The 11,487-nt window shown below is 54.8% G+C and overlaps 1 protein-coding gene across 6 annotated transcripts in view; it reads left to right on the top strand.

Moving 5' to 3' along the window:
* IKZF1 (IKAROS family zinc finger 1) overlaps positions 1-6,794 on the top strand; it is a 76,897-nt gene extending 70,103 nt beyond the window's left edge. For all 6 annotated transcript variants that reach the window (XM_090286994.1, XM_090286997.1, XM_090286993.1 and 3 more), the window contains one exon: positions 5,142-6,794. In XM_090286994.1, coding sequence (XP_090143120.1) covers positions 5,142-5,851 — 710 coding nt within the window. In that variant the 3' untranslated portion in view covers positions 5,852-6,794. The remainder of the gene's footprint in view (positions 1-5,141) is intronic.
* The last annotated feature ends 4,693 nt before the right edge of the window (positions 6,795-11,487 follow it).

The following is an 11,487-nucleotide window of genomic DNA, read 5'->3' on the forward strand; positions in this document are numbered from 1 at the left end:
ATGGAGCAACGCAAATAGCTGCCCCCGGTCTGCGTGGCGATTGTGGTGAGAAAACGTTTAAGACACGGAAGAGGAAATAGAAGAAGAAAAGAACAATGATCGATATTCCTACTGCCCATTACAATGATCTTAACTTCTTCTAAGAAGTATTTTTTTAATTAAAAAAACCCTCTATTGTATTATTAAAAGGACACATGATTACTATGAAGAATTGTAATGCAAAGATGAATATTTTAAAACCACCACAAACCCCAACATCCAGAAATTACTGATATTAAGCGTAGCTGAGATTGATTCTAAATATCTTTTTATTTCTATGCATGTGTCTGTGAGCAGAGAGCATGATGAGTAGGTGGAGTGACAGGGGTGTGAACTATACCCTGTAAAGATTCTGTCCCATGGTTGGTGCTACTTCAAATGAAAGCATCCCAGTGGTTCGTGTCTTAAATCTAAGAGGTGACCAGGAACGAAACTGGCTCACCTCCAATAAATACTTTCTCACACACATACAAAATTTTTTTAAAGGCTTTCTCTAAGATTAAAGACATATGTTTTGAAAACCTTTACATCATTCTTAATGTATTTGTATCAGCTTAGTGCCTACAGCCTCACTGCTTTGAAAAGTAAGGCTTCTCCCTCTTCCAGCTCAGTTCTGTTTTTATTTCTCCACCGTCCAGCTTCATTATTTCCCACTCTACTCTGTCATCAGAAATCTCCCTGTTTAGCTATTTATTATTAACTCTGTATTTAAGTAGGTTAAAGGCTCCAACCCAGTCTTTGTCCTGCTATTTTGTTTTTCAATCTTATTTGTCAGTAACAGTTGACATTCACTATTACAGTCGTTTGAGGGGTCACTATTTCTGTTTCATTCAGTAACCTCATCATTGACTGGAATTTGTAGTCGGGAAACGCTTTGCAAGAAAGTGTGATGGGCGTGCTCTGTCCACACATGTTTTGTGCTTGAGGGTGGCCTCCTGCTGCCTGTCTGTCAATACTTGGGAAGCGTCTTGGCTGAGTGTGTGGTGGGGGGTCACCCTTCTGGTTTCCCTGAGACTTCCCCAACCTTGCCATGATCAATGGAGACAGATTTCCGCTGTCTCCCTAAATGCCTGAAAAGTTCTTTTCTCTCCCTAAAAGTTCAGCACCCTCACTTGGATGTGACTTGGTGGTTTACATTCAGAATAGAAGTGTCCTCCATTTTCACGTGGGAATTTCCTTTTTTCCCCTTTGTTTCTGAGAAATTCTCTCTTATATAAATGCCTTCTTTGTCCCCTGGACTGTAATCTCATTCAGAGGCACCGGTTGTCCTCCGTGAGATGATTTCTCTTCCATTTCTGTTAACATTTCTCATTTACTTTTTCTTTTCACATTTATTCACTGTTGCTACGCTCTGTTTTTCCTCTGTGTCCTAATTCCGGTTTTAGTAGCTCCATTCTGTTACCAGCCACCTCTGACCCACGAGCTGATTCTGTAATAGGCTGTGGGGACATTTTGTTCCCTGAGATCTGCAGTCCCCTCGGTCCCACCGACAGCAGCTCTAACGTGCTGTTTCTCAGGATTTTTTCACTGAGTCCTCATCACAAAACAGTCACAAGCCATTTCCTCTCTTCTTTGACTTATGCTCTTCTCCTAGGATGGCTCCGTGGTTTGTCACTTCCTCTCCCCCTTTGCACTGTGGGAAAATGTTTTCACTGTAACCAACACACTGCTTTTCATCTTCTTCTTCGACGCAGGCTGGCATAGACTGACTGATGTCTCCACATCCTTCCTACTGTATCTGAAACATTATTTTTTATTTTTATAAAAATCTTTTTTTAAGTATATTTTATTGATTATGTTGTTATAGTAGTTGCAATTTTTCCCCCTTTGCTTCCCTCGGCCCAGTACCCCCCCTTCCCTCCAGCACTCCCACCCCCTTAGTTCATGTCCATGGGTTGTACATATAAGTTCTTTGGCTTCACCCTTTCCTGTATTATCCTTAACTTCCCTGTCTATTTTGTACCAACCGATTATGCTTCTTAGTCCTGCACCATTTCCCCATTTCTCCCCCTCCCCCCTCCCAGCTGATAACCCTCCAAATGATCCCCATTCCTATGATTCTGATCCTACTCTGGTTTGCTTAGTTGGGTTTTGTTTTTATTTTTTAGATTCAGTTGTTGATAGTTGTGAGTTTGTTGTCATTTTAGTGTTCATAGTTTTGATCTTCTTTTTCTTAAGTAAGTCCCTTTGACATTTCATATAATAGCTTGCTGATGATGAACTCCTTTAGCTTTACCTTGTCTGGGAAGCACTTCATCTGCTCTTCCATTCCAAATGATAGCTTTGCTGGATAGAATAATCCTGGTTGCAGGTTGCTTTTCATCACATTGAATACTGCTTGTCCGTTCCTTCCTGCCTGCAAAGTGTCCTCAGAGAAATCAGCTGATAGTTCTATAGGCAGCCCCCTTTAAGCAACTCTCCACCTCTCTCTTGCTGCCCCCAGGGCTCTGTCTTTATCTTTCACCTTTGGCATCTCAATCATGATGTGTCCTGGTGTGGTCCTCTCTGGATCCAGCTCGCCTGGGACCCTCCCAGGTGCTTCCCAGACCTGTATGTTCATCTCCTTCACAAAATTTGGGAAGTTTTCCTCATTTTTTTCAATTCTTGCTTCCTCATTCTGTACTGGTTGACTTATTTTTTTCTTCCTTGTGTTCCAAATCATTGATTTGAACCCTGGTTTCCTTCCCTTCACCATTGGTTTTGTGTGGATTTTCCTTCATTTCACTTAGCACAGCCTTCACATCTTCCCTTATGCATTTGCCGTACTCAAGCATATCTGTCAAGCCTGTGAGCATCTTTATCACCAGTGTTTTGAACTCTGTGTCTGTTAGGTTGTCTGTCTCCTCATCTGTTATGTTGGCTCTCTCCTTGTTGCTTAGTTCTCCCATTGGAACCTTGATCTGTTCCCCCTTTTGGGCCATACTTCTCTGTCTCCTCATCCTGACAGGCTCCTGTGTGTGTTTGCCGCCAAGTCCCAGGTAGAGCTGTTGCTCCTCTTACATTGTAAGGGGTGGAGCCTTAGGGTTTGGTCAGTACAGGTCGACCTGTTTCACCACGTTGTGGCGCTGTGTGTGGGGGAGGGGTCCGAAAGGGAACAATGCCACTGGCCCAGCACTCGCCCCTTTTCCAGGCACCTCTCCCACTTCTGCACCAGACTGACACCCCTCTAGTTGCTGCCCTGGCCGTCATTCTTAGAGTTGGTGGTCTGTGGATATTCTAGGACTGTGGGGGCCCTTTAAACAAGCGGACTCTTCTGAGAGACCGGCAATTTCTGCCTCCGCCCCAACCCCCACTGGTCTGCACAGTCAGAAGCAATGAGGCTTGATTTTCCCTGGCGCTGGTGCCGTGAGCTGTGCTGTCTGGTGAGGAGCTTGGAACGCTCCCCAGGTGTCCCTCCTGACTTTTTAAAACATGTGACTGCACTTTCTGCTGGCCTGCTGCTGTCACCAGCACACTGCGTCCTCTTGGCCCTGGCTCCACCCCTCCTACCTGTCTGGATGAGTATTTCTTCTTTATATCTTTGTTTGCTGGACTTCCTTGCAGTTTGATTTTCCGGAACTTCTGGTTGTCTCTAGTTCTGAGATGGTTGTGTTCCTTCTTAGTTGTGGAAGGAGACATGGCGTGTCTGTCTACGCCTCCATCATGGCCAAAAGTCTGAGACATTTTTTTCTCCCATGAGAGCTATGGACTTTTCCAAACCTTGAGAGAAGGCCAAGGAGGTGGGGCGGGGGAAAGTTAGGTGGTCACAGTGGAAAGACGGTCTCTCGGCTCAGTGTCCCGCATGCTGAGATTGGGGTCAGTGCCCTAAATTCGCTGTCACTGTACCGGGTGGCAGAGTGCTGTCCATCCCCAAGGGGACACTCTGGCACCTTGGGCTGTGTTCTGGCACGAAGACGCCCCTCCTCTCGCGAGAGCCGACCTCAGGCTCTTCTGTCCAGTGTCACCCGGCTCTGACTAGCAGCGGCTTCAACTGCTTTTGATCAGAAGTGGGAAACGCACCTCACTCATTAATGCGGCAGAGACGTGCAGGCGTCAGGGAGACGCTGAGGACTGTGCTGATCCAGACGTCAGGGTGGTGGAGATGAGGTCGGTCGCCACCACGCTCTGCCATACATGTTCTGCCAAATATTTCTTTCCTGGGTCGTTGACATTTTAGAATATGTATTTCATTAGCCTACGTGCCTTTCCTGACCTGACTGCCAGCATGAACTGCGTGGGGTTTTATTTCTCTCGCTCTGTGGAATATCAGGGAAGAGAAATTTCGTGGGCTGTTTCCGTGTATGTTTTGTCCCGACATCCATTTGCTGTAGACCCCAAAGTTTACAAACCACAGCCTTCGTCGGTTGCTTAGGAACCCACTGCCCCATGACTTCCGGGTGTCACCTCGGCTCAGTCCTTTCTGAAAGAACACGTGGAGGACACACCTCTTCCCTGGGGCTAGGTTCGCTCCTGGCTTTCCACCACGCGTGGTCTCGGCGCTGCTCATGAGGGACAGGCAGAGGGACACGGGGGGAGGGGCTGTCGGCGCAGCCATTACGTCTGAACATCCCCTTGAACCCAGTTAGAGCCCCTTCAGCTCTGAGCTCAGGATAAGAATGCGACCCATTCTCACAGATTTTGATTAGATTTTATTCCAGAATATTAAAGTTCTAAATTTAAAATATGTTACGTAATATCATTGTGAATCGACACATTGCACGTTATTGCGAATAATCCCATAATTCTGTATTTAATTAAATCAACGTATAACAAATTACAAACTACTTAGAACACCTTCTTGAACGTACATCATTTAAATGTGAAGCTTAAATGTCCTTGTGCTTAATTATACCGGAAATGACGTAGAGGAAGGACACCAGCCTTGGTGTGGCCCGTTCGAGTCTGTGCCTCGCTGGCTCGTCCCCTCATCTGTCCTCCGGAGTTTGGTTAAATGCCAGCTCCGGGCTGCCGCGGTGCTGGGTGCCCACCGGGAGGAGCATCTTGACCTCCCCGGGGGTGGGGGGGCATTCAAATTCCCCAAGGGTCCCCCTTGGGGGAGAGTTGAGCTGTTGCTGCCACACCCCAAGGCAGCCGCCTTGCTGACGGTCCCCTGCTTCCCCCAGGGGACAAGTGCCTGTCGGACCTGCCCTACGACGGCAGCGCGGGCTACGAGAAGGAGAACGAGCTGATGCAGACGCACGTGATGGACCAGGCCATCAACAACGCCATCAGCTACCTGGGCGCCGAGTCCCTGCGCCCGCTGGTGCAGACGCCGCCGGGCGGCTCCGAGGTCGTCCCGGTCATCAGCCCGCTGTACCAGCTGCACAAGCCGCACGGCGAGGGCCCCGCGAGGCCTGGCCACTCCGCGCAGGACAGCGCCGTGGAGAACCTGCTCCTGCTGTCCAAGGCCAAGTCCTTGTCCTCCGAGAGGGACGCGTCCCCGAGCAACAGTGGCCAGGACTCCACCGACACCGAGAGCAACACAGAGGAGCAGCGGGGCGGCCTCATCTACCTGACCAACCACATCGCCCCGCACGCCCGCAACGGCCTGGCCATCAAGGAGGAGCTGCCGGCCTACGACGTGCTGCGGGCCGGCCCCGACGGCGCACAGGACGCCCTGCGGGTGCTGGGCACGGGCGGCGAGCCCATGAAGGTGTACAAGTGCGAACACTGCAGGGTGCTCTTCCTGGACCACGTCATGTACACCATCCACATGGGCTGCCACGGCTTCCGCGACCCCTTCGAGTGCAACATGTGTGGCTACCACAGCCAGGACAGGTACGAGTTCTCGTCCCACATCACGCGGGGGGAGCACCGCTTCCACATGAGCTAAGCCCCGCGGTGGCGGGGTGCGGGGGCCACCTCCATGGCCCGCCGCAGGGATGGGCCGAGGCCCCTGTGCTTTTCTGTGCGGGGCTTTTTTCTGTTTGTTTGTTTGTTTTAGGCCGGTTAGCTGTGGATTTGCTTTGCTTTTGAAAACAAGATTTTTATTGCCCGTGGCAGGGTCACAGTGGAGCTCACACCAAACGGCTCTGTTGGGAGACTGTTGTTTCTAGAACTCCTCCTCCAAACAACGGGTCATTTTCAGAGAGTGTTTTGTAAAAAATTTTTTAAAAATTAAAAAAAAAAAAAAAAAAGCCAACACCTGGGCAGAAATGAGCTGGCCCCCGTGCAAAGCCCGGGACGCACGCACCCGGTGGGCTTCCCCAGACCCCAGGCTTCAGCTGCAAGGTGCGGCCCTGCAGGTGGCCGTGGCAGGCGAGAGCACCCAGAGGTGCTCCCTACCCAGCAGGGCCTTTGTTGGGGTTCACCTGTGCACTGTAGGATACTTAGCAGCAACCCCAGTCGCTGCCAACACTGTGATGCTGCCCAGGAGCCGCTGAACATCTCTGCAGACACTGCCCGGGGGGCCCTGGTCGAGGGCCTCTGCGCTCCCCGGCCCCGAGCCCTCCCGCTCCCCGCCCCGAGCCCTCCGCAGCCCTCAGCCCCGGTCACGCCTCCTGGCGGCCAGCGGCCTGGGGCCCGGCTTGTGCTCCTTTGGAGTCTTCATAGATCCTGTAAATGAAGTAGCCCCTTCAGAAGCATCCCTGCTCTGTGTGTGTGCGTCTCGTTGAAAGGAAGGAGCCCACCAAGACGTTGTCCTTGTGGCCCACCGAACAGGGTGGCATTTTGAAATAAAACCCCCCAGCGGTCAGTGGCACTGAACAAAGGGACAGAGAGGAGCTGGACTCTTGACAGTGTCCGTTCGCTGTCCAATCACAGAGGAAGATACGCGAGCCGACAGAACTTGCTGCTGCGGGCTCCCCTGCGCTGGCCCGTCCGCCGGTCCCCGTGTTTGCCCTCCACCCGCACGGCCAACCGGCTCGCAGCGGCTCCGTGTGCCCGGGACTCCAAGACAGAGCTCCCCCGAGACGGTCCTCTCCAGAGCCTGCCTCTCCTTCCCATTGCCTTTGCCGGCCGGTGCCATGTATTTACGCAACTTCTGTGGAGCGTTTATATTGTGACACCGCTTTTCTTTGAAATTGTATTTAAGTGAGGTCGCCTCCATGGCCACAGATAATTAAATTATGTTTGAAGGGTTGCAACATTCTGTGCCCGGACGTGTTCGCAGTCTCTTCTAGAGGTAAAAGCAGAGCCTGGCGCGGCCGCTCCCTTTCTGGACTGCGCGGGGTGCTGTCTCTGGGTGGCGTGGGCGCTGAGGACCGGCGCGGACTGAGCTTCGTCAGGGTCTCACACCCCTGCAGGGCGTTTAAAATAAACTCCAGAGGAAGGAGGGGTGCACGCAGCAGGGGGGTCTGTGGAGGAAGGAGGGGTGCACGCAGCAGGAGGGTCTGTTGATTAGGATAAGAACTCGCCAACCAGCCTGCCTCACGCGCCCCCGCCACCAGGTGCAGGAAGCCTGGACGCCCGCTCCCAGCCCAGGGCCCCTCTGCCTCCTGCACCTTCGGGCACGGGCTTGTCCAAGTTGAAGGGTCACGAAGAAGAATCGCGTTGTCACCGCTTTATCGCCGAAGGCCAGTCGCTCCGGAGGCTCGTGCGGCCCACTTCCCACGCAGAGGCAGCCACCCAACGGCCTCCTGGGACGTCCACTCCGAAGCAGAGCCGCCTGTGACAGGGACGTGCGTTTGCTTTGGTTGGTTGTGTTGGCCTCTGTGTGCGCCCTTTCCCTCATTTTGTTTTGGTCACACTGTGACTCCGAGGGTCTCCCCTTCTTGCCGGAACAGAAGTGAGTCAGAATGGACGTGTGCAGACCAGTCGCGGAGCCCAGGCCTCCCTCGCTCCTCCACGTGCAGTCTTAGGTTCCAGCAATAACAAAGGGCCATCTCGACTTAAAATCCACATCTCTCTCACCCACCTCCGTGTGTGTGTGTGTGTGTGTGTGTGTGTGTGTGTTTAACGTGAAAATGAACCAAAATCAGTCCTGGCTGCTGTGTCCGTTTGGAGCATCGTCCCGAAGACCAGAGGGTTGCACGTTCAGTCCCCCGTCAGCAAGCACTGAGCAGACAACTGATCGACGCGTCTCTCACATCGACCTCTGTCTCTTGCTCTGTCTCCCCGCCTCCCTGCCCCCCTCAGGGCTGTGTGTTTCGATGGCCGGGATCTAATGCACCGCGTCACAACACCGTGCGCCCGTGGGTCCGGGCCCGATGTGTTTGTACCTCGCACAGCTGTATGCCTTCCCCTGCCCTCTGGCAGAGACTGTGCAGGCTTACGAATGAGAAGGTGACATTTTATTTCCGATCCGCTCTGTGGGTTGCTGAGGTTAAGTTACTTCTGCTTATCTGTAAACAAGGACTACTTGGAGGGACACCCTCTCACTTTGTGCGCTCTTTGACACGCTTCCTCGTCAGGCATGGGACAAATACATGCAAAGATACTCTGTCTTCCCGTAACCATGGGAAATTGTCACCATGGGGCATTGTGGCCCACCCCACTGTTCTTTTGACATTGTTTCTGTAAGTCTTGACTCTGACTGATATGTAGTTTGTGGGTGAACAGCACACTTGTATAAGAATCCTAGGAACTAGTTTCAAAAGACGTAGACCTGGACCTTCAGCCGTCCCAGCTCCAGGAGAACTGCTGCCCTCGGTTTTGGAGCCAGGATGACGTGAACCCAGCGTGACTAAACCAGGATGACGCACACGGGACCGTCACTTGCCTTATCAGAATGGACTGTGCTCGTCGGCACATAGAGAACTTCTCACCACCACTCCCTTGATCTCCTTATTCTGTTCCCCTCTCCCTCCTTGTAAACACCTCTGCCTCCACTGAAAGGGGGTGATGGGCTTTGAGACAGGAGCCCCCCATCTTCCAGGTGGCTGGAACCTGGAAATAAACCACTCCTTTGCACCAGCACCTGCCTCTCGAGTACTGGCTTTTGCAGCAGCGGGCAGCTGGACCTGCGTTCAGTTCCGTCCCCCTCCTGCGAGATCCTGATCTAAGAGAAGGCGCTACAGAGTGGTGACCCCTGCGGACGCCGTCCCAGGCCGGCACCGGCCACACGGTCACGGCGCACGATGTTTCCTGTGCAGTGAGCACCCCTGTGCACTGTGCTGGGCGTGGGGCTTCCTGGGTGCATCAGAGGGTGGGTGCAGGTCATGGAAACCAGGAAATACATCCCGCTCTGCATGGCCCCCCACACACGCCAGAGCTGTGACCCCTCGGCCAGCAGCACAGAGGCCAGTGCCCAATGCAGCGCCCGCCCCTGGGGCCCTCACATGCAAGTGCACGCTTCAGGCAGGGCTCGGGTGCCGGGGGCTGGGGCCGGGGGTTCGGGCTCGACTTCAAGAGCCCCCGGTGTGCTAGATCGCGCTCTTGAGGTTCCGCTGGGTTTTATTTTGTGATGTCACCAAAACAATGACCCCCAGCATAGCCTCTGGATGCTGTAAACCTCTGGAGTCCCCGGCAACCTCTGCCGCGTCGGTGATACAGCCGCTCTGTGCGCCCACACTGGGAGGCTGGCCCGGAGGCGGCGTCCCATCCACGGGGTGATCGGGAGGACCAGCGCGTTCACATGTTCACAGGCCCACCCGGCTGGCAAGGTGAGGAAGCTCGGGGCAGCCGGCCAGAGGGCCCCGGGAAGCTGAGTGGAAGCGTGACCCTGCCCGCTCCCCGGCACACCGGGAGCAGCGCCCGAGCCCCGGCCACACCATCCCCCAGGTTCCCTGCGGGGCGGGGCCGGAGCGGCAGCGGTCCTGCATGGGTTCCTTCCCCGGGACCGCTGGGCCCTGGATGAGCACTGTCCAGGGCGTGGTGGCACTGTTTTAAATATCAGTGTCACCGGGGGAACTAAAGAGCCCGTTTCCAATCGATGCACCATCTTTTCTATCCAAACACAGTGACTTGGTGAAGCCTGGTCTCCTCCCTGAGCACACGTGGCTCCTCGAGGAACAGAATCCTTGGGCTGTGTCCTGAGTCTAGGTTTCAGGCGTGGCCTCTGACCTCCAAACAGAGCAAGGGGCAGAAGGGACACTCAGGGGACTGAGCAGCCGGCACAAGAAGCTGGAAGTCCTCAGACCACCAGGGCAGGACCCAGAGCTGACCAGGCACACCTGCCGTGCTGGGCGGGGCCCACACAGCCCCTGTCCTTTCCCACCCGGCCCCGCCCCTGCCTTCTAATGGGACGGGGAGGGTCCCCTTGGCTCTGGGAATGGCCGCTCTGCCTCTCAGCTCAGGCCAGCAGGAGCCCAAGCCCCAGTTCCCGGGGGGAGGCTGCCTCGAGCCCCCCACCCCCCCGTCAGGTGCAGCTGTTTGCAGCTCGCCCAGTCCCCACCTTTCTGAGGGAGGAGGGGAAGTTCACAAGGTCTCTCTCATCCCCTCTTGCATTTAGAAAACTCAGGCACAGACGAAAGAATCAGAGCACAGGAAACCTGAATACTGGCTGGCCCCCCAAAACCTGGATTAGGGGTGCAGCCTCCGTGTGCGACCCTCAGCCTGAGGCAGCCAGCACCTGGGACGGCCTGGCCCTGCTCTGTAAGGTGGGGCGAGGGGACCAGCCGCCGCCGCAGCCCCTGCAGGCAGCAGACCCCGGCAGTGAGGGGGCGCAGGCTGAGTTCCCGAATCCCGAGGGGTGGTGGCAGACAGGCACCGGGGAGCCACCGGGCAGAGTGACCGCACGGTGGACGCAGGGGCAGCGCTGGCGGGAGACACCCTGGTACGCGGGGAGCCCAGGGGAGAGGATGGCACCCTGGTGGTCGGATGGAAGCCCCACAAGCAGGGCTTGCGGTTTCGGCTGCAGCTTGCTGTGGTCTAAATGTCTGTGTCCCCAAATCCAAACGTGGGAACCCTAACCCCAGGTGGCAGTATTAGCACGCAGCCTCTGGGACTGATCAGGTATTGAAGGCAGAGCCGTCCTGATGGGATTAGCGGGACCTTCCTCGTAAAAGAGGCCCCAGGTCCCAGCCAGCAGGTGAGGACACAGGGCCACGTCTGCGCCCCAGGAGCGTCCTCGCCTGGCCCTGACCTTGGACGGCGAGCCCTCAGAACTGTAAGAAATCAATTTCTATTGTTTATAAGCCTCCCGGTGTCTGGCTCTTGTTATAGCAGCCCCAACGGACCAAGACAGTGCTCAGCAAATACCTGTTGCGTGAGCGTCTGTTTGAGGAGGGTAATGAGGCCTTGGTCCCAGCCTCAGGTCCTCCCTGGGCGGTTAACAGGAAGAGAGGGGTGAGCAGAGGCTGTGAGGGGTGCTCAGCTCGGGGCTGTTCCACTGGGGCCCGAGGTCAGCTGTGGGGAGAGGCTGTGGGCTGCAGAGTCACAGCCGTGGGCACCTGGCAGGAGGCTGTGTCGGGGCAGCAAGGGCCGAAGGACAGACAGGAGACCATGTGGCAGACAGCTCAGGGCAGCTGAGGACAGGAAAGCGTCCCCCAGGCCTGAGCAAAGCTGGGAGTGCGGTGTCCCAGGCCTGCCTCTGCGAGGGCAGAGGCCATAACGGGCCCCGGAAAGCCGGTGAAACGAGACGGAGGCCGA

This window comes from Furipterus horrens, unplaced genomic scaffold (assembly GCF_987537825.1).
Source record: "Furipterus horrens unplaced genomic scaffold, mFurHor1.1.pri manual_scaffold_9, whole genome shotgun sequence".
NCBI classification, from domain to species: domain Eukaryota; kingdom Metazoa; phylum Chordata; class Mammalia; order Chiroptera; family Furipteridae; genus Furipterus; species Furipterus horrens.